General features: G+C 42.4%; 4 protein-coding genes across 5 annotated transcripts; 2 read left to right on the top strand and 2 right to left on the bottom strand.

Annotated features, from left to right (window-relative positions):
- Positions 1–534: 534 nt before the first annotated feature.
- On the bottom strand, positions 535–5,184 carry icam5 (intercellular adhesion molecule 5). Of its 2 annotated transcripts, none has more exons than XM_041957489.1 (10): positions 5,012–5,184; positions 4,007–4,285; positions 3,593–3,919; positions 3,206–3,511; positions 2,870–3,124; positions 2,275–2,601; positions 1,951–2,187; positions 1,590–1,817; positions 1,179–1,442; positions 535–1,053 (listed from the first exon to the last, which is right to left on the bottom strand). In XM_041957489.1, the coding sequence occupies exons 1-10, from the start codon at positions 5,061–5,063 to the stop codon at positions 860–862; spliced, it is 2,469 nt and encodes an 822-aa protein (XP_041813423.1). In that variant the 5' UTR covers positions 5,064–5,184; the 3' UTR covers positions 535–859. The 2 variants fall into 2 exon arrangements, with proteins under 2 accessions (XP_041813423.1, XP_041813424.1); XM_041957490.1 differs by having other exon boundaries at positions 2,870–3,121.
- Positions 5,185–5,611: 427 nt separating this feature from the next.
- Positions 5,612–10,131, bottom strand: angptl6 (angiopoietin-like 6). Its single transcript, XM_041957339.1, has 7 exons — positions 9,868–10,131; positions 8,784–9,280; positions 8,555–8,692; positions 8,254–8,458; positions 6,772–6,965; positions 5,960–6,230; positions 5,612–5,868 (listed from the first exon to the last, which is right to left on the bottom strand). Exons 2-7 carry the CDS (start codon positions 9,252–9,254, stop codon positions 5,684–5,686), a joined length of 1,464 nt encoding a protein of 487 aa, XP_041813273.1. The 5' UTR covers positions 9,255–9,280; positions 9,868–10,131; the 3' UTR covers positions 5,612–5,683.
- A 2,749-nt stretch (positions 10,132–12,880) lies between these two features.
- ppan (peter pan homolog) lies at positions 12,881–17,435 on the top strand. The gene is made up of 12 exons (XM_041956919.1): positions 12,881–13,064; positions 13,397–13,567; positions 13,893–13,994; positions 14,110–14,160; positions 14,382–14,552; positions 14,755–14,831; positions 15,282–15,389; positions 15,495–15,618; positions 15,708–15,786; positions 15,983–16,112; positions 16,226–16,383; positions 16,480–17,435. The coding sequence occupies exons 1-12, from the start codon at positions 13,050–13,052 to the stop codon at positions 16,908–16,910; spliced, it is 1,617 nt and encodes a 538-aa protein (XP_041812853.1). The 5' UTR covers positions 12,881–13,049; the 3' UTR covers positions 16,911–17,435.
- A 1,012-nt stretch (positions 17,436–18,447) lies between these two features.
- Positions 18,448–19,976, top strand: p2ry11 (purinergic receptor P2Y11). The gene is made up of 2 exons (XM_041956920.1): positions 18,448–18,588; positions 18,808–19,976. The coding sequence occupies exon 2, from the start codon at positions 18,873–18,875 to the stop codon at positions 19,800–19,802; it is 930 nt and encodes a 309-aa protein (XP_041812854.1). The 5' UTR covers positions 18,448–18,588; positions 18,808–18,872; the 3' UTR covers positions 19,803–19,976.
- The last annotated feature ends 328 nt before the right edge of the window (positions 19,977–20,304 follow it).

The following is a 20,304-nucleotide window of genomic DNA, read 5'->3' as shown; positions in this document are numbered from 1 at the left end:
CCTAAATCTTAAAGGGGCCGCGCGCCGATCCACAAACTACACTGGCTCGTGCACTGTGCCACATCCCGACGGTCCAAGCATCTTGTCATCTGTGTTCGTCTTTAACCTGGTTTACAAGTGTCTTTGAGCCGTGTGCTGCCCAGACAGAGCAAAGCACAGTGCTTTTCAGGATGACTCAGGTAAGAGCTGCAGACCAGGCCTGCCTCTTGACTAACAATCAGCGTTTACTCCCTTCTTAGATCCTGAAGTATTTATCTGAAATGACAGAACCTGTACAGTACAATAATATACTGTACAATAATAAGTACCTAATCAGTCACGGCAGTCACACCTGTAGTTTTTCCAGTTTATTATGTAGTTGTACAATGATGTTACGCGAGGCGTATACTATTTAATATGAGCCAACATTTCAAGAAGATTAGATTATGAAAACAGTAATCAAGGCTACATCGTGAAAGCAAAAAATAACATAAAGATGAGCATTGTAAAGTGTATACAGTTAGCAATGAAGGGTTTCCAACCAGAAACACATTATCACAGGCGATTGAACAACTTTATTAAGAATTAAAAGAAAGCTCTGTTACACTTTAAACCTCAAAAATACAAACCCATGTTATAAAACACCTGCTTCCTCAGTGGCACTGCATGGCAAGTGCTCCTTATTAGTACCTCATACATTAAAAAAGGGTATTTTTTACCTCTTCCGTCACTGATGTAAACCTAAGATTGTACCAGACAAAAGTCAAAATGAAAATACATTTACAGGACATTCTTGCAGTTCAGGACAAATGACACACCTGAGGGAGTTTTTAGTCCCTCGTCTGATTTAATCTTACCTTTTCAGTAAGTAATAAATATCCTAAGCTTGCACACCGCCAGACTTAGGAGTCAGAGGGATATCTGAACTATCCTTAGCATTATCAGGGACAAAACTGTATTTTCTATGTTTTTTCCGGCGGTTGTGGTATATGATGATGATTAAGATGATGCTGATAAAGATCGCTGGAATTAGAAACACCCGAATGTTTCCCAATTTGAGCACACTGGGGTGACCTGTAGGAAAAAAAGAGAGAGGGCAACATAAATTTGAAGTAGTTCTCACTTCTTGTTGCTATAAAAAAAAAATCTGTAACTTTTGTGTACATCAACATCAGTTACCACTTCACTGTATATGATACCTTGCACAATCAGTGAGAAAGATCTTGTCACGCTCCCAACTTCATTCGTGGCAACACAGTTGTAAACACCATCATTGGTAGACGTGGCTCCTGTGATGCTGATAGTGTTATGGCGCCCCCCAGTGGTCTCCATTACATTCACAGCAGGGGTGTACTGCCAACTGATCAAAGGCGGAGGGTTGCCCTCGACAGTGCAGTTAAAAGTCACATTTTGACCTGGGGTCACCCCCATGGTGACATCTCCCCCACTGATCAAAGGGGCATCTGTGGAGAAGAGGGCGAGATTTGAGAAGAAGAAATAATATGCTGGAGAAATGAAAAAAATATAATCCCAAATCACTTCAAGAATATTCACTGTGAACAAAGCACCATAAACAGGCTTTATTCGTAACTCCAAACAATAAAACTTACACAAAACATTAAGATATATCAAGTGGTGGGCTGTTCCATGTTTATTGGTTGCTCTAACTAAGTATTCTCCACGATCATTCTTTGTCCAGCGCTGTGGGGCCTTCACCTCTTTTCCACCTTTAATCAAGGTGACGACAGGCGGGGGCATTCCCTTTGGTTCACACATGGTTTGGAGCTGATCATCCTCTTGAACCTCATAGAGATAGACGCAGGTAAATGAAGGGAGATCTGCGAACAATGTATCAAAACACGTCTCAGAATAAATAATGGAAAAAGAAATATTAACATTATCAACACACATAATGACACATTTATCTATATTGTAATGAAATATACAGTCAAGCAAATCTGATGCACTCACATTCAATTGTGATAGTGATAGCAGCCTTGCTCATGCCAAGGCTATTTACAACATCAGCCGTGTACTCTCCTGACTGAGTCCTGGTGAGACGCTCTGATGCATTGACCGGTTTACCCTGATAGTACCACTGCACAGTGGGCGAAGGCTTCCCATCAGCTTTGCAGGGCAGCATGTCCAGACTGAACTCATTCTCCACACCAGTGTAACGGTCTGGACAAGCTCGGATCAGTGGCTTATCTACGGTTAAACATCAGCATAAATGAATCACAAATGTCTAGTAGGGTGCTTAGCAAGTCAAATGCAAGAGATAAGTGGAAACCTCACAGAGCACATCAGCAGGGTATGGTGGTGATCGGGCGGTGGGGATGAGCTCTGGCCCTTTTGGTCCGAGGTGCAGCTCAGCCTGGCATCTGAAAAGTGCTCCGTTGTAATCTCTCTCAGGAATGACTTTCAAGGTAGAGGACACGTTGACTGGGGTCACACTGGTGTCATTAAACATTTGTGCGTGCACCATTTCACTGCCTCGGTACCACTTCACTTCCAGCTTCTGCACAGGAGCCACTTTGATGATGTCACATTTCAGCTGGTACTCTTGGCCCTCTACCATCGGACCACGTTCCAGCCCAGAAAGTGACACAATGTCCGGAGTCTCTGTGAGAGAAGCGAGGGATGAGAATTAGTCCAAAAAAACAAATGTAATGATATCCCTAAAATGGTAACCACCATTGTACAAGAAATATGCACACACTAATGCATTAGTGTTAACAAGCTTGTTGTTATTTTATACCCAAGAATGTTTCATTTCCACATAAAAATGGCTTGGATCTGTGCTTTTCCAGGTTTTTTGCACCACTGTGTCTTCCATGTTATGTTGCTTTTGATGTGGTAAGAAGAAGAGAGTCTTTAGACCTGTACTCACTATAAAGAGTGATGGCTAGAGACACCTGGCACTGCTTATCCTCCAGAGTCACAAAGCACTTGGGGTCTACGGTCCAGTCTTTCAGTTCTTCAACCGTCCAGGTAACAGCAGACACATGTTCAGACCCCGTGCCTCCGGATGTGGTCTCCCAACCCATTTTCAGAGCATCCGTGGCTGTTGTGGTGCAGTTCACTGAAACCGGATCTCCAAATCTCACCACAACTTCAGCAGGTGTCAGTACTAGGGGGCAGCCTGCTATTCAAAAGCAAGCATATTCAATGAGGTCAATCAATAGCTAAAAGTGTAAAGTAATGTGAAGGACACAGGGATGCTTACCTTGTTGTGATGGTGCCTCAGGGGCGGTCGTGGCTGCAGGGTTTGTTGTGGTAGTTTTAATCACTTGAACATGGATTTGCTTAGTTGTGTTTCCCACATAATTGGTAGCTGTGCATTCGCAGGTTCTGCTGGTTATTACTTGGGCAATGTTGAGAATATTCATGTTCACCAACATATTCACGCCATCACAGTTCCAGTTAAAGACAGGAGGAGGGTTCCCCTCAGCTTCACAGGTCAGGGAGACATCAGCACCCTCATCCACAGAGACATCCTCAATATCTATATTGTTTTTGAGCTCAGGAGCATCTGAAGAGGCAAAGCCGGTGTTTACGTGACAGAGAACGACATTAAGAAAATATAAAATTTGAAAAAAGAGTTTTTACTCACAGTGCACATAAACGGGTTGTGTGGCATGCATAACAGGAGGCTGCGGTCCATGTGGCCCAAAGTCCAGCTGGGCCTCACATCGAAACTGAGCCCCACTTTCTCCTCTGCTGATGTTGACCGTTAGAGTGGAAGACTGGTCTACTGGTATTTTGGTGGTGCTGCTGGTGAAAGAGTCTATCATGACGGTTTCACTGTTTTTGTACCACCTCACAGTGAGGTTTTGAACAGGAGCGACATCTTGGACAACACACCGCAGCTCGTACGGTGTCCCTTCCACCACGGCGTAAGCATCCCTTGTGGGAAACATGAAGACGTTCGCTGGATTCTCTGTCAAAACAAAATTAAATAAAGGAGTTATTTTGTTGTTTTGCACATTTCTGCCATTGTGTAGTATCCATTTGAAATTCAACTTACTGAATATAGTGATTTCAAGGCCTTCGCTGCATTCAGAGGAGACATTCAGCTGTATTCTGCACTCAGCTGTTACATTCCAGTCTGACAGTGAGAGCATCTTAGAGATGAAACCCTCCTCATCTTCGGTGTCAGAGGTTGTCTCGTCAACTCTCCAGTACATCCCTTCATGATTGTCATCTGGGCTTGTGCAGTTTACCAAGACTGATGTTCCGTATTCTCCTATAACGTGAGGAGGATCCAGGACGGGGTTGAGCTCCGAGGGGCACAAACTGTCTGCATCTGTTCATAAGCAAGTTGTGATATTTTTAGTTTAGTTTAAAAGTAGACTTGAATGCACTCTGGTGACTCAGATTGCGAATGCCACTTGCAGTTTCAACAGGCTGAATTGACACATTGCACATGTAACTGAGAGATGAGCTGCACCCGGTCTTCTTCGGATGCAAAAAAAATGTACATTCTAAGCACAGAAAGAGAAGTATGATCCTCTGGTATTGATATTGTAGGTGGTCTGCTAAATTGTCCTAATTCGTTTTTATCTTAAAATCGACCACATCCACGCCCTGCAACAACACACTGCAGTTCCTGCGGTTTCCACAAGCCAACTGTCATGGACAGACAGCAGAAGTTTTTACCAGCAACATTATAGCACCTACCTCTCCCACTTAAAATCTCACGGTTTCAATTACATTCAAAGAGCTCACACTTTTTTATGCTTCACTTGCTGCTTTAAAAAAAAGGGTACATGCATGACAATCTTTCTTTTCTTTATCTTTATTATCCCTAACAGCACCTCGCTAAAAGGAAATCAATTGTTATATAAAAAATAAATATCTAGTATACGTTTTTCACTTTGTTTTTGTGATGGTACCACATGGAGCTACTGAAACTAAGGAAGCAAGAAACTATCCCGGTATTCTAACATGTTTTATCCCAAGCCACAGCATAAAATAATGTATAACATTGAAGAGCCACACAGATGTATAGTAAAGCATCTTCATCACTCACCACATAGTAAAAACATGAGCATGAGAGGGCCCAACATCCTGAGAGGCAGCATGCTGGCTCAGCACTCAGGAGGAAGGAGGTGGATGGAGGAAGCAGGGTGTGGTTCAGGACTGTTGAGCTTCAGTACCTGGACAAGATGAGTCCTGGCTCAGAGCAGAGCCTGATTAAAATGATCTGCTGCTCACAGTTACACAAGCTTACAGGGGGGGGGGGGGAGACAGAAAATGTACAACGGGAAATTCAACGCCCCAGTGTACAGGAAACCGCCTGTGAAACGGAAGTGTGACACCACAACCAGGGTTGTTCTCTGTGGTGAAACCAAAGATAATATACCCATTGCCTCCCATATTTTACGTAAACACTTGCTTCATCTTCTTTAAGCTTTTTAAAAACTGTCATACGGGAGCTAATTTGGCATAGCTTTATTGAAAAGTACACTGCAAAGTGGAAAACATCACATTTTCTCAAGAAATTGCAACACAGAGGGCCGACGTGTCATCTCAGCACATGTCCAATGATTCACTAACAGCCCGTACAAAAGCAGTTGGCCTCTCAAAATCAATGTGTAAAGACATTTGTTATTTAACAGCCCACTGGAACATATTATTTAAGGCCCTTTACATCTGTCTACATCAGTTCATCATTGTTCTTTCTCACTTGTCCATAACTTTTTTATGTAGGTTTGATCATCATGGAAACTCGTTTCAAAGAGTAGGACCCTCCGTGGAACTCCGCCCAGTAGACCCCGTCCTGGTAGCGGCTGCGATAGTGTCCGCCTCGATACCACACGCCGTTCAGATTGGAGTGGGCACACATGTGGTACCACCAGCCTCCTTTTTGGTAATGAGCGCAGTTACCTGGTAACATGACAGAGGAACGGGGTAATTACCAGGAAAAGTGTAAACGCCAACAGAGGGCTGAAAAACAGGGCGAGCAGGGAGAGCAGACCTGTATAGCCGTCCTTGTCTCGATCCAGGGTGGTGAAGGCCTTGTTGTTGTGCCACGAGAGCGAGTCCCCAGCGTTGCCGTGGTATTGTCCCAGCCGCAGTCGGTACCAGTCGCTCTCCGGTTCCAGGTGGAAGCTGTCATACTCGGCAAACACCTGTCGGCCCTGCCAGTCCTCCAGAGCCACCCGCAGTTTATATTGGGCCTGTTTAGTCATCCAGTAGAGGTGTTCAAGCCCGAGCCAATACTCTCCATCTAGGTTCCCAAAGCCTTGCTGTAATACACCAACACACAGGTTTGAGTTCATATGCATGAATTTTTCATTTTCAGCCATGGTAGCGGCGTTTGCTATGGAATTTGCAATCCCTAACAACTATTAGATGGATTGGCATGAAATTTTGTGACACATTCATGGTCACCAGAGGATGAATCCTACTCACAAAAGCAGGATTTGCTTTTTGTCAAATCCTACATCTGACGAAAAGCATGAATATCCAAGAAATTTGGTAAACACGTTCATGTCCCCATCAGGATGAATTCTTATAACATTGCTGATCCCCTGAGTTTTCCTCTGGCGCCATCATCAGGTCAAAATGTGGTTTATAACTGAACACCTGCAAATTAATGGCATCCCCATCAGCTTCAGCTTTACTTTTTTTTGCTAATTATCAAACATTAGCATGCATAACACCTGCTAAACATCATCTTATTAGCATTTGCATTGTGAGCATATTAGCATACTGCCCCACAGGCATGGCAGAACTCATCTTGTTAATCCCGGTGTGTTTTGCAGACTTGCAGGTGTGTGGAATCACCTTATACTGCTCCCAGGTCCGGAAGAAGTTGACGGAGCCATCCTGCCTCCTCTGGATGACCGTCCACCCTCCCTGAGCCTGACTCTGCTCACACCAGGCCTGCAGGAGCCGGTTGGCACTCTGTGGGCGGAGCAGGTAGATCCCACTGGTGGTCTCGCCTGATTCCAGTACGTGCTGGCAGTCCCGCCACGGCCCTTAGATGGGAGAAAAGTATATGCAACCACGTGAGTGATAGTAAGAAAAGCAAAATGCAGATATATGTCGGAATCATAACATGTATATAACATTTTGATATTCTTGTTATAGCATGCATATTGACTCTTTATTAGTTATTATAAAGCACTTATTAGTACCTTATTCTGGGGGTGAGGGTTAGTAAGGGTTAGTTAATGGCCTAGCAGTTGTAGAATATGGTCATTCAGAATAAAGCATTATTAAGTGCTTTATACTGACAGAGAAAGAGCTAATATGCTACGAACTTGCAAGCTAATAAACAGCTAGTTAATGGTGCATAACTTGATATTAAGTGATACCTCAAATTCTTGACTGTAGTTAAAATTTAGTATTGAATAGTTACTGTTGCGAATGCTATTTGTTAAAACGCCTCAGTTTTTGAGGCGTTCCCTCACTGCTAACGAGGGCGAATAGCTCTCAGATGGAGGTAATTAGTCAAATCAAGACAGAATGGATCTTCTCAACATGTAGTTTTTTCATTTTTTTCATGATAAACGTTTGAAATGGAGTTCGAGGCTCCTGAGGATTAATCCTGGGTCAAGCTCACAGTGGCGGAGAACACAAAAAAATGCCGGCCGCAGGGGGCTGTGGTATTCTGTTTGTTTCAGCGTCAGGAAGATCTCAGATGCAGGACAACTTATCTTTTCAGGGCTGAAGAATTTTCCCCCAACACATGTTCAGTGTCTCACATCGCAGTGATAAGATGACCGCGGGAGTCTGCACGGAGAAGATGCATGCGTGGAGGGAAATCTCCTACACAAAGCGATAATGCCTAATGGTGTTGTGGTCTATGCTCGCACAAGCAACATGTGTCAGTGGACGCTCTTTCATCAGGCCTGCTAGGAAGTGGTGAGTAACTCACACACTCACACGGTGGAGTCACTTAAGTTCTGCTGACATGTTGAAAGGACTGCTCAAATCTACATTGTCATTTCAGACATTCCAGTTGTACAAGCGTACAGTAGAAGTGTCATTTAAAGCCTCGGCAAATGCTGCAAATCGTGCGTGCGCTCACAAGTGTGTCTTCATCACGAAGCCCTGTCTGTTCTGATAAGAGCTGCTGGCTGGTTTTGACATTGTTTAAGCGTTCCCAGAGAGGAAGGGCTCCCACCAGCAGGTCACTGACTCCTTCGCCTTCTGCTTATCTGAGCAGCTAAATAACTCTGACAGAAGACTGATGGGTTTATACACACAGGTTTAAATCTAATCATGCACTTCTGCTGTGAGGCATGCTTTACACTGATGTACCTGGAGTCTTTGTGACAGGGAAACTAATGAAAGGAGGCGCTGTGGGAGTGTTGGTTGCCATGGCAGTGGGGAGGGAATGAACTGTTTTTTCCTGCCGCGGTGGAGGAGCACTTTGGTCCCTTTGAACATCATTGGTCATTTCGTTGGCTTCAGAGCTGTAATTAGGATGCACGTTAGGCCGGCTTTTGGGTGGTTCAGTCGTCACCTGAGCAGACCAACACAAAAACAACACACCAATCTCAGAGCTCGTGTTAAATCCCAGCATGAATTTGCAACATGCAGACCACAGTTTGGTCCCTACCACAGAGGACTGGGTGGGGTCCCTGCACTGGCACTGCTTCTCCAGCCGAGCAATGAACTGGTTCTGGGAGCTCATCATGGAGGTGAGGGCTCCATATTTCTTCTCCAGCTCCCTGTAGTTACTGGACACCTGCAGCGCCTGAGATGTTCCAGATGTTTAATAACATTTAAAACACGGTGGAGCGTCGCTGTGACGTGAATAAAAGGTCAACAAGGACCGCAGTTCTCACCTGTGTTGTAGCATTTAGCAGGAGGTTCTCCACCCTTCGCTGCTCCAACGCCTGGTCTTTCTTGTGGATGACTTCATGTAGCAGCTGCGCGTAGAGCTGAGCAATGCGAGAATTCATGCTGTTGCTCTCTTTGCGCAGGGCTCTTACCTCCATGGCAAGGGAGCCCTCCTGCTCCAGCTGGCCCCGGAGCTTCTCCAGCTGTTCCTGCTGCCTTATGAGCTCCGCCCGCAGCACCGCCACCTCGGAGTGGTTGGTAGTGGCAGACTGGGTGTTCAGACACAGCGCACCTGTCAGCTTTTGCTGGGGAACAATGAAGGTGTAGGAGCAGCGGCCTGCTTTTGCATCTGGAGACCGCGATGAACGTTTCTGGGTGTTCTCGCCATGAGCCCCCTCCTTCCGTCCTCCAGCTGCTGGTATGTCCAGGCAGAGTGTTAAGAAAAGAGTCAGACCCAGTGTCAGTGTCCTCTCCATGAATCTGTTCAGCCTCTGAGGAAACCCTGGCCATGGAGGAGAGGACATGGTGAGAGCTACCAAACACATAATCACACTGATCATCCTGACTGAAAATGAACCTTGCAGAAACACGTCTGACACTCTGAAACAAGGTCAGACTTTGTTTTTGGTGAAACTGCAAGTCTTCACTGTTCGCCAGATGTTTCCTTGCAAAGTGAAAGTACACCCTTTTACCCCTGGTTGGAATTTATTAGCAGGTCAACACTGAAGGGACAACAGTCAACATCAACCAGCCAGAATCAACACACCTCCACCTCACGGTCAACAGAAGAGTCAGCTCCACGTCCAAACACGACAACCACGGTCAACACCATAAACACATGAATCCAAATAGGTCAATATTTACACTGACATAAACATCTCCCTCAACGGGACACATCACTGGTACCAACAGTCTTCACTTCCAACGAATACTTTTTTTCTGAGTCTGAGCTGATTAACAATATGTCTTATAATGATTTAATGACCCAATGATTACTTTGGATGCTGTAATCAGTGCAAGTGCATTTCAGTCTACATTAAAGTGGATTAAACTGACGTAGCTTGAGACCACCCCCCGCCCAGAGCTTACCGTAGCAGCTGAAAAGTGTTGAGGATGTCTTTGCTCTGCTCCGGTGTGTAGCTGCAGCTCCCAGGATGCACAGATGTAAAATAAAGGGTTTTAAAAATCACATGTTCATGGATCATGAAGAGTCACACAGATGGGCCTTCTTCCAGGCTGAAAGTCGCCTGTTGGTGTGAAGATGAAGGCAGAGGAATTTGAGTCACAAACACATCTCAAGATAAAAACAAAAATCAGACGACGCTCGGCCTTCGTCAGCAGCCAGACTGCCTCTTCTCCTCCCAAGGTTCTGATCTCTGAAGAGGGAGACGACTAATTACAAACTATCCAAATGACGCCACCTCCCAGCACTCGTTGTTTAGCAGGGGGCTCGGTGCAGGAATCCTGGGATGTCTCCTCCCTCTGCCATCAACCTGCTGTCCTGTCACAGAACTAGTGCGGTCTTCAAATGTAGAGGTTTACACTAAGTAAACAGCTTAACTGGCAACAGGTGATAGCATTGTGATTGGGAATGAAAAGGGCACGTATGGATTTAACAGTACAAACAAGTTTGTCAATTTAATATGTAATAAAGCAAAGCATCAAATGTCACAATGATTGGATTATCAGTATGGCTGCAGGTTAATTTTCTGTTGTTCAGCTAAATGATAAGACAGCTAAAATTCACTGAAACACCTTTTATTTGATCGAAGCTGTGAGAGACACAATCCTTTTACTAACTTGTACAAAGATTTAAATAGGCCGCTAGGTTTCCTGCAACATAGATGCATCACAGGTGAGTTAATGTTTGTCAGTTGCTGCAAACTGCTACTTAGAACTATGGTGAGCATCCTTTAAGGAAATGTATTTACCACAGCATGTTTTGTGGTTTCACAGCACAAAAAACTTCCCTTGCCTTATGATTTCAGTTCCTTTTGAAATGTTGTTGTTCCAGTTCTCTGTTGCCACTCCTGAATGAAGTTTCTACACACAGCTCCTCTTCCCTCTCTTTGACTGGGCCGTGTGATTGCTTATTTTTTACAGCTTCTTCAGTATTTACTAATAAAAACTGATGATGTTTTTAGCTATGTTGACTTTGCTAAGACTCATATTTTGGTCCTGATTTGCAAAACAGTATAACACAGTATAGTACAGTATAAATTGGCCACGTAAATGGACGAATACATGAACTAGTTTGAACCCTGTAGCCTAACTAAGGTATGCGTTTCCATTGAACAACAACGTGTAGTGTCAGTGGAGGTGTAATTACAATCACGCGCGTTTGCTTCCCTCTAGCGGCTGTAATGAGAAATTGCAACAACAAATTCGTCAAGTGTCGTCAATGAGGATATAAACGCACTTCCATACAAGGTACTTCAAAATAAAGTGACCACGCTGAAGCGATCGCAACCCAGTAGAAATGATCAACAAAAGGTAATGTTTATTTTTCTCTATTGGTGACAGTTCCACAGTTTTCAGTAGGAAAATACAGCTTTGAAAACATTTTAGAGCGGAGTTGCTCAAAAGGATAAAGTTATTGATAATAATCATGGTCAATAATCATTATCAGTCATTATACTTTGTAAGAGTGTGTCTTTTTTTTCTTGTGTTCCGTGTTGTTGTGTTATGTTGTTATACATACTTTACATACACTGTGTAAAACACACTCTGGCAATACTATGCTTCATTATTGTCAAACAAATTAAGCAAATTTGAATTCCATGGTGCAGGGCCCCGCGGTGTATTATATTAAAGTGTATATTATTAATACTATTAATATTAATAAGAAGTGTAGTGAGGAGATGTGTTGGGGTCCACGTCCTCTTTGGACTCTCATAGCGAAGGAGGAGGTAAAGACCCTCCCCGGTTTCCTCAATAAAATAGTAAAATATCCTCATTGATGCCGTTGATATATCAGAAACATACAACATGTTATAAAACGAATAGCAATGTTAATATCAGTAATATTCCGCACGGAGAATGTGAAGTTAAAAAAAACTAGAAAACTATTAGTATGATTATTTCAGATCAGTTCCTTTCCTTTCGTTTACTTCCGATCTGTATTGACGTACACTTAACGAATTTGGTGCTGCAGTTTCTCACTGTGTCCACGAGAGGGAAATGGAAACTAGTGATGCTAAATATACTTATCTCCTTGTCGTTGTCCAAATCGATGTTTAAGTGTTGGGAGGTTACCGCTTATTAATCAACGTAATGTATACATTAGTACTAAGAGGACCAAAATGATTAATAATCAATATTATCTTTCATATTCGCATAGAAGAATGTTTATCTGTTGGCTCTAATCGTGGCCGCTAGAGAACTGTAAATGCAGTATGATTACTGCTCGGTCATAAGTGTTGCAGTTCCTGAATGTGACCACCGGGGGGCAGTGAAAACTTGTCCCTTGGTTCCACCCGGTACCAGACGGGAGACTCTCGACGGACCGCCGGAACCGCCGAGCTAGTCTGCAAAACTTTCAAAAAAAAGTATGAGAACATTCAGTTCTAGTTTCTTGCATTGACCACAACTAAGTGTGTCAATAGAGGTGGTCAAAACGTTCACAATGGTAGCTAGTTTTTAATGTAGTAGTTTTAGTACTATAGTCTTTTAAAATCCTACCAGATTCAATTCAATTCAGTAGTATTAATTTTAAGACTATTTGCAACAAATTGATATTAAAACAGTTACAGCAAATACTAGTTACTGTTGTTTGTGATAATTACGCAGTCAGACAGATAAAAGACCTTTCTATAGACAGCTATCACTAAAATATCTGAGACATCCCACAAAAACAACGTGACTGACACACAAACAATTTTCAGTCTGCCTGGGAGCCTGCTTATATCAAGGTCATCCAATAAGAAAAGTAAATGTTATTTAATTTTGACTCCATAATTATGTGTAGATTGCACAGGTTACAAGTCTCTGCTGTACATTACGCTGACAGTATTTTCAGCTCTTGTGCACGCGGAACGCTGCTGCTAACTATTACCAGACATGTGAACAACCCGGATACATTAGTGTGTGACACACAGTGGTAGAACCATGTGGAAGGCGCCGTGTTGACTTCGTAGTTGAACAGTTTAAACTGTCGTAGATTTTTACGGCCATAATGAGTGGACTTTTTTCTTTGACATCATAAATATACTGTAGCAGCAATTGATGCTACTTAATTGACTGCATTCACCTGTTCTACATCTCGCTGAATAATGGGAAAATCAAAGGTAACTTTAAGTAATGGCCTGTGCTAGCAGGTTAGCTTCAGTTGAGTTAGCACGATGAGAATTTACCACTATAATTCATGAGATAATCCAGTCGTTGTTTTGTGACAGTGTGACTTGCATTACATGAGAAAACTGTAGTTCAACTTTAGTCGGCGGTGAATATATATTAAACGGTAATGTAGCACGTTGAGCTCTGTGATTACACTCGTTAACTGGCGTGTTTTATAAATTAGCTCGAGTTTTAATCGCAATTCAGAGTCACGTAGCAATCTGTCAGATGTCACTTTAATGTTTCTTTCGTGATAACTGATATTATGATATCGTGCTTTCAGACCAAGAACCAGAAGAAATGCCGAGCAGCAGCCAACCATGTGGCCAATGAGAGCTACGCAGCCGTGCCCCACTCCTTCGTGTTTCATCGGGGTCAGGTTGGGAAAAACGCTGGTCAGCTCATCCTGGACGTACGGAGAGTCATGGAGCCATACACAGCAGAGTCTCTGAAGGTCAGTGTGTAAAACCAAGTCACATCTGGATGAGGCAATGATGTTCACTCCAAGAAGAAAGTGATTTGGGAGATACTTTGGCTGCTTTGAATTGCATCAGGGGTGTAGATCTGTGGTCTGTTTTGGCTTGTGGGATAACATATTGGGCTTTGGGAAACCGTGATTGACGTTTTTCACCATTTTCTGACGTGTTAAAGACCACGCACCAACAATTTGATTATCCGAGTAAATAATTGACTGTGACAGTTGCAGGCATATTTGCCCTTTCATTGTTCTGTCACACTCACAATGATTGAAACTGTTCTTTTTTCTGTTTTTGTACCAGATTAGGAAAAAGAACGTGCTGAAAGACTTTGTGGCTATCGCAGGACCACTGGGAGTGACACACTTCATGATCTTCAGCAAGACCGCCAGCACTCTCAACATGGTAAGTTCAGATCGCTCCATTAGCAAGCAGTTCTTGAGTGCTGGAGAACTGTGCAGTTTTTCCATGTTAAGCCTACAACATCATCCATCCAGCAACCCATGACTTGTGCTTTCAGAGACTCGCTCGGCTTCCCAAAGGTCCCATGCTTCATTTCAGAGTGCTCAAGGTAAATATATGAATGCATAAATAAAACACTAGCACACATATCTAGATGGGCTCAGATGATGACAGTTTAAGATTTGACTGTTAGTGATGCTTTCAAAGTAAACGCACTGATGTGCCCGATCTGCCAGAGTCATTTATAACCAATGTTTTTTTCTATGATTTTTATTTTTTGATTATATTCCTATTTTTACAAGGACTTGTAATTTTTTTTTTTTTTTTCAGTACTCGCTTATCAAAGATGTGGTTTCGTCTCTGAAGAAGCACAGGATGCACGAGCAGCAGTTCACACACCATCCGCTTCTCGTCCTCAACAACTTTGGGTCTGATGGCATGCATGTCAAACTCATGGCCACCATGTTTCAACACATGTTTCCCTCTATTAATGTGCACAAGGTTTGTTTTCCCTGTAACGCTATTTTGTTTTCGCTTTATTGACTCGAGATTTACATGATGACAGTATAGTCTTCTGAGATTACCTCTGAAGAGTTGTGAAAAGTAAACGCTTTCTGATTTATGAATCCTTGAGTCATTTAGCACTGTAAAAGTTTAACACTGAGGTCTAGCAAAACATTTATAGGTTATTGTTGTTTTCCAGGTAAACCTCAACAATATAAAGAGGTGTGTGCTGCTGAGTTACAACCCAGTGTCCCAGGAAATTGAATTTCGCCATTAGTAAGTAAAAATATTCTTCAATAAACATTCAGATTGTTTTCTCTGTATTTGGAAGTATGTTGAGTCGTTGGCAGAGAGCTGCACAGCTGTACTCTAGCTGCTCTTAGTACAGAGCTGTAAGGCTCTCTCAGCCCTGAAAACTATTGTTTTGTTAATCTTGTTTAGCTGTTGCCTTCAAACTGTGTCAATATGTTTCTTAGTAAAGAAAAAGAATGAAAGTGCAGAAGTGGTGAGATGCCCTTCAGGCACCATCACTGCACCCTACACAGATTTAATCCTCAGTAAAACAGTGTTGGTTGGGCTCAGATGATGACAGATTGTGACTTGACTGTTCAGTGATGTATGTTCAAAGTAAACGCACTGATGGGCCTCCACACAATAACCCTGGTTTCCTTTATCTATTGATTTAAATGTCACACTGACCCACCTGATCGTGTTCCCAACCTGCAGCAGCCTGAAGGTTGTCCCTGTGGGCATGAGCCGCGGGGTCAAGAAGCTGATGCAGGAGAAGTTCCCCAACATGAGCAAGTTTGAGGATATCAGTGAGCTGCTGATGAAGTAAGGTTCTTGTTAAGGTTTAATATGTTCGGTCCTGACGTGTAAGTGTGCTTGGTTTGCAGGTAAAGCTGTAGTATCTGATGAACTGTGCTCTCTCTCTCTCAGCGGTGCAAACCTTTCAGAAAGTGAAGCAGAGCAGGATGCAGAGCACAACATAACTGAGCTGCCACAGGCCTACTCTGGCCGAGGCAACATGGCGTCCCAGCAGAGCGCTGTCCGTCTGACCGAGGTGAGTGTGCTGAGGAGATACAGCTTTTGAAAACAACATGACGATGATGCTTGGATGGGACCTGAGTTGTTGCACTGTGTTGATCTCAGATTGGACCTCGCATGACTCTGCAACTGATGAAGATACAAGAAGGCATGGGAGAGGGGAATGTCCTTTATCACAACTTCAGTGGGTGCATTTAGTCCTTATTCATTTATCTTGCTACTTGATATATTCTGGTGTACATGATGAAAATATTTCTATGAATTCTATGATTTTTCTCTAAAAGTAAACGCTTACTGATACATCTGAAGAGCAGATTTTTTATGTAGACGTGGTACAGATTGTCTTGTAATGGGAAATTGTTATGTGCTGTGTTTGCCAGTCTCCAAGACGGAGGAGGAAATACAGGAGATCCTGAACAGGAAGGAAGCCCAGCTAAAGGAAAAAGAAGGTCGCCGAAAGAAGCAGGAGCAGAATGTTGCTCAGAAAAAAGAGAAACGGGACGAGAACAAGTAATTTGGCCTTGCAGATCATTTGACCCTTGTGCCATATCCATTTTGTCCATTTAGGTAAAGTGTAAATCATTGTTTTGGGTTTTTGTTTTTGTTTTTTTTGCTCGTAACAGACAAAAGAGTCTGGAAGGCATGAAGAGGAAACACCACGAGGATGAAGAGGACAGTGAAGTGGAGGATCCCGGGATGCAGCAGGATGAGGTGGCTGCTGTTGAATCTGATGATGAGGTGGAGTACTACAGACAGGCTGTAGGAGAGGAGCCAGATGAAGGTGAATAGAACTAGTGTGCTGTAAACCATTAGCTCTTGGCTCTTGTTTTGAATTTCATTATTGACCAACACTTTGTTTTTTATTTTTTATGTGCAGACATGTTCCCTAGTGCCAAGAAGAGGAAGGGCTCAGAAAAGACTCACAGACCTGCCAAGACGAGAAAGCTGTCCCCTGGTAAACCTCCAAGAAAAGACAGAGATGCCAAGTCGCCCAAGAGAAACGGTCCAGGTGGACAGCAGCACAGAGAACAAACAGGAAAAGGATGGAAGAAATCCAGGGACAGATCCAGGGACAGGGAGAAGCCATTCGGGAAGAAAGTGAAGCCTGGAGGAAAGACATTTGGAGCAAAGAAAGCTGGCGAGGGGGAGAAGAAATTTGGTGGGAAGAAGAAATTTGATGGGAACAAAACATTTGGTGGGAAGAAAAATAAGGACAAATCATTCAAATCTAAAGGTCAGAAAGCAAAGCCGGGCTTTAAGAAGAAAGGAGCAGAGCAAGGCTTTAAACAGAGGAAGGGAAAAGGCTGAGTTCTGCCTCTTCTTTCTGGACTTGGACACTGAATGTGTTATTATGTTGGAGCACCAGATGGCAGCAAGCGTCCATCATTGCCTCAGCCGGTGACGCCTGGGAAGGCTTCAGCAGTGAGTGATGGTTGCTAGTGAGACTGTTTATTGTTGTAAATCGGCAGAGGGACAAACGAGAAGAAATGTGTTATATTTTTCACACTGTGTGAATTAATGTTGAATATGTACTTGTTCAATAAATAGTTTAAAAAATGATCTTTCAAATTTAATTGGGATTTTATTCTCTTCAGTGCAGCCAAATTTCTTGGTATTCATGAGATAATTTCTGAGTCTTTTATCCTCTGGTATAACTTTCCTTTCCTGTAAGACATTTGTAATTTAACATGACAACAATAGACCTGATGTTTATTAAATTTCGCTTCACGACTCTGGAGTTCATTGCAGAAACTCAGATGTTTTGTTCATTTTATCACTTTTATGCAAATGTTGACATTTGTATTCAGAGCTAATTTGAGGGAAAAGAAAATATAATGGTAAAAATAATCCTTTAATAAAAACAATGTCTGTTTACTAAGCAGATGTTGACAAAAAAGGAAGAATTTAGTCATTTTTTCCCCCTTGGAATTTGAAGAATTTGCCCAGCAGGTTCACTTTATCTACTATACGTACCAAATAACCACACCCATGGTGTCTTAGTTTAACTTGCTGATGCTCCTGAGTGGTTCTCCATCAGTGTAAGATGTAAGTAGCAATATCTCAAATCAGTGATAAGGTTATATTATTAATGTTATAAATTATTGTTTAAGTATTTAAAAAATGGCAGACAAGATAAATATGAAGACACTGGATTTCTAGGTTTTTGTTTAAAAACTAAAATGCTTTGATTAAGTGAAGTCTAGGGCAGCATTTCTAGAGGAATTATTTAAGAAATAAAACGACACTGGTGATATTGAAGCATGATTTTACTTGAATATGATGCTGAGTATCCCAATCAGTCATCTAAAAAGAAACCACTTGTACTGTGACTACGCTCGAATGTTTATTTCACATGGAGTTTGAGTTCATTTGTGTAAAATCTGTGATATTTACTGAACAATTAGGCAACGTTTATGGGTTGTTGCTAATTTTAGATTTTTTTTCATCTCAAGTATATTTTCTTGAGGCTTCAGCAACATGATAAACACATACAGATTAGAAAACCATTTTTGGGGGAAATATCCCAAAACCAGAAGCTCAAAGTTATTATTAGCAATTAGCTAAATATATTACTATTGTTTTTTAAATGAGAGTTGCACTGCTGCCCTGTATGCTCTGACATGACAGACACTAGGCTACTTACTGCTAAGATGCAGTAGCACCACTGCCCTGATATGTTCTGTAAAACGTGAACTTAATCAGTTAACATCTATCGGAAAATGTAGGCTATTTATCACCTATTCGGTTTTGCAAAAGCGTGTGTCGTCATGGTTTTGCTTCTTCAAATTGTGAAATCTATGTAGAGGGTTAAAGGAAGTGACTGTGAGGTTTGTCTGAGTCCTCCATTAGCTCACTCACATATCTTGCTAAGATAACTCTGATGGTTAAGTCGCTTTTCAAACTTTCTTTACACATATCACACAGGAAATGAACACTCAGGTCATAAGCTTCTCTACAGAACAACACTTTGCAAATCTGCCCTCGGGTAAGTGACTTTTGAATTTCCTATAAATAGATAGAGTCTTTGTTTTAGAAATGTAACATTTTACATTGTATACTGTATTGGCTATTTAGAAAAAAGAAATAATGCTTTCTTTGAATAGGTTTCCTAACTTCACATAGCCTCTTAAGTAACAAAATCAAAATTACTGTGACTGTTATTCAAATGGATGGATTCATTTAATGAACACACTTCGCTTTACAGATATTGGACAATACAAATTGCATGAAAGCAGCTGGATAACAAAATAATCTTCAGCAGAAATCAAGATGGTACATAATTTCACTCAGTGTCAGAAGTTTCAAATGGCCCTGCTGCCCTCAGTGTATGGGGTGGAGTTCGTTGTGGCTCTGGCAGGAAACCTGTTCGCCCTGTGGCTGCTGCTGGCCAGAGAGAGAAGGGACTGGCACACTGGCGTCGTTTTGTCATGTAACCTGGCAATCAGTGACCTGCTGTACGTGCTGACCCTGCCTTTGCTGATTGTCTACTACTCACTGGGGAAAAACTGGATCTTTGGCGATGCTGTGTGTAAAATCGAGAGGTTTCTTTTCACCTGCAACCTGTATGCGAGCATCTTCTTCATCATGGCCATAAGCGTGAACCGATGTGTGGCCCTCATGTATCCCTTCTTTACCCGATCCCATGTAGTGCCTGCCCACGCCAAGGCCATCAGTGTCATCATCTGGATCATTGTGGGAGTCACTTCCTGCCCAGTGTTGAAATTTGCCTCTGTTTGTGAACAAGATAACAAGACTCAGTGTGTATCCTTCTGTAGCAAGATTCATGGGGATGAAAGCCCTCACTTCACTTACAGAATCTTTCTTGCTGTGTTTGGATGTCTTTTCCCCTTCCTGGTTACTTTAACGTCTTACTGTGTGGTGATTCGGGTGGTGTGGAAAAATGCCAGTATAACCACACTGGAGAAACGCAAGGTAGCCCTGCTAGTCGCGTCAGTTCTTGTGCTGTATGCCATTTCCTTTGTGCCGTACCACCTCCTTCAGATCTATCACTTCTATCTGAAGATCAATGGCAACAAGTCTAGCTGTGAGGTCTACGACATGTACCAAGTGTCCAAGGGACTGGCAGCTCTGAACATGTGTATCCATCCAATCCTTTACATGGCTGTGTTTGACAGTATAAGAGTCGCTTGTTGTGGTAAGAGCTCAGAGGACAACAGCAGGAGAGAGATGAGGAAGTAGAGCTGTTCCTCTACAAGTTATCTGGGATGTACATTATTAATTCATGCTGTAAAACTTAATTCTACACAGGATTTTTTACTGAGGAGGTCTTGCTCTGATTACTGATACTGCTGAAATGTATTTTTCTACTAGCTGAAACATGACTGTAATAAAGATTCTTTTGTTGTTGTAATGTACAAATTTTGAACTTCCTGTCTGACCCAGTCTGCACCACATCAGGAAGAGAAGTGAAAGGAGAATTGTTATTCTTTATCCATTGACCAACAGTATATTTGATATAATCACTCATCACACTCAATAATCACTCAATTCATTGCAGATAAAACCCCACTGTTACAAAAATCATGTAACAATTAGGATTTTGTCTGCAACAGCACAAATATAATCATATTTAATAAGATTCACTAGTCTATATATACAATTTATATCTATACACACTACCATCACAGGGTAACCTTTTCACTTAACCTCTCTGACATGTGTCAAACATTTAACCCTACAA

This window comes from Chelmon rostratus, chromosome 17 (assembly GCF_017976325.1).
Source record: "Chelmon rostratus isolate fCheRos1 chromosome 17, fCheRos1.pri, whole genome shotgun sequence".
Taxonomy (NCBI): Eukaryota; Metazoa; Chordata; class Actinopteri; order Chaetodontiformes; family Chaetodontidae; genus Chelmon; species Chelmon rostratus.
This window is presented reverse-complemented; position numbering and strand designations above follow the sequence as displayed.

What these genes read in the sequence shown, in the direction of transcription:
- icam5 (XM_041957489.1), bottom strand. Translation starts at nt 5,063, where the DNA reads ATGCTGCCTCTCAGGATGTTGGGCCCTCTCATGCTCATGTTTTTACTA. An exon ending in TGAGGCACCATCACAACAAG is followed by an intron (nt 3,125 to 3,205) that starts GTAAGCATCCCT and finishes GCTTTTGAATAG; the next exon opens with CAGGCTGCCCCCTAGTACTG. An exon ending in TATCACTATCACAATTGAAT is followed by an intron (nt 1,818 to 1,950) that starts GTGAGTGCATCA and finishes CATTGTTCGCAG; the next exon opens with ATCTCCCTTCATTTACCTGC.
- angptl6 (XM_041957339.1), bottom strand. Translation starts at nt 9,254, where the DNA reads ATGGAGAGGACACTGACACTGGGTCTGACTCTTTTCTTAACACTCTGC. An exon ending in ACCCCACCCAGTCCTCTGTG is followed by an intron (nt 8,459 to 8,554) that starts GTAGGGACCAAA and finishes TGGTCTGCTCAG; the next exon opens with GTGACGACTGAACCACCCAA. An exon ending in GGACCTGGGAGCAGTATAAG is followed by an intron (nt 6,231 to 6,771) that starts GTGATTCCACAC and finishes GGTGTATTACAG; the next exon opens with CAAGGCTTTGGGAACCTAGA.
- ppan (XM_041956919.1), top strand. An exon ending in GAGAAACGGGACGAGAACAA is followed by an intron (nt 16,113 to 16,225) that starts GTAATTTGGCCT and finishes TGCTCGTAACAG; the next exon opens with ACAAAAGAGTCTGGAAGGCA. An exon ending in AGGAGAGGAGCCAGATGAAG is followed by an intron (nt 16,384 to 16,479) that starts GTGAATAGAACT and finishes TTTTATGTGCAG; the next exon opens with ACATGTTCCCTAGTGCCAAG.
- p2ry11 (XM_041956920.1), top strand. Translation starts at nt 18,873, where the DNA reads ATGGTACATAATTTCACTCAGTGTCAGAAGTTTCAAATGGCCCTGCTG.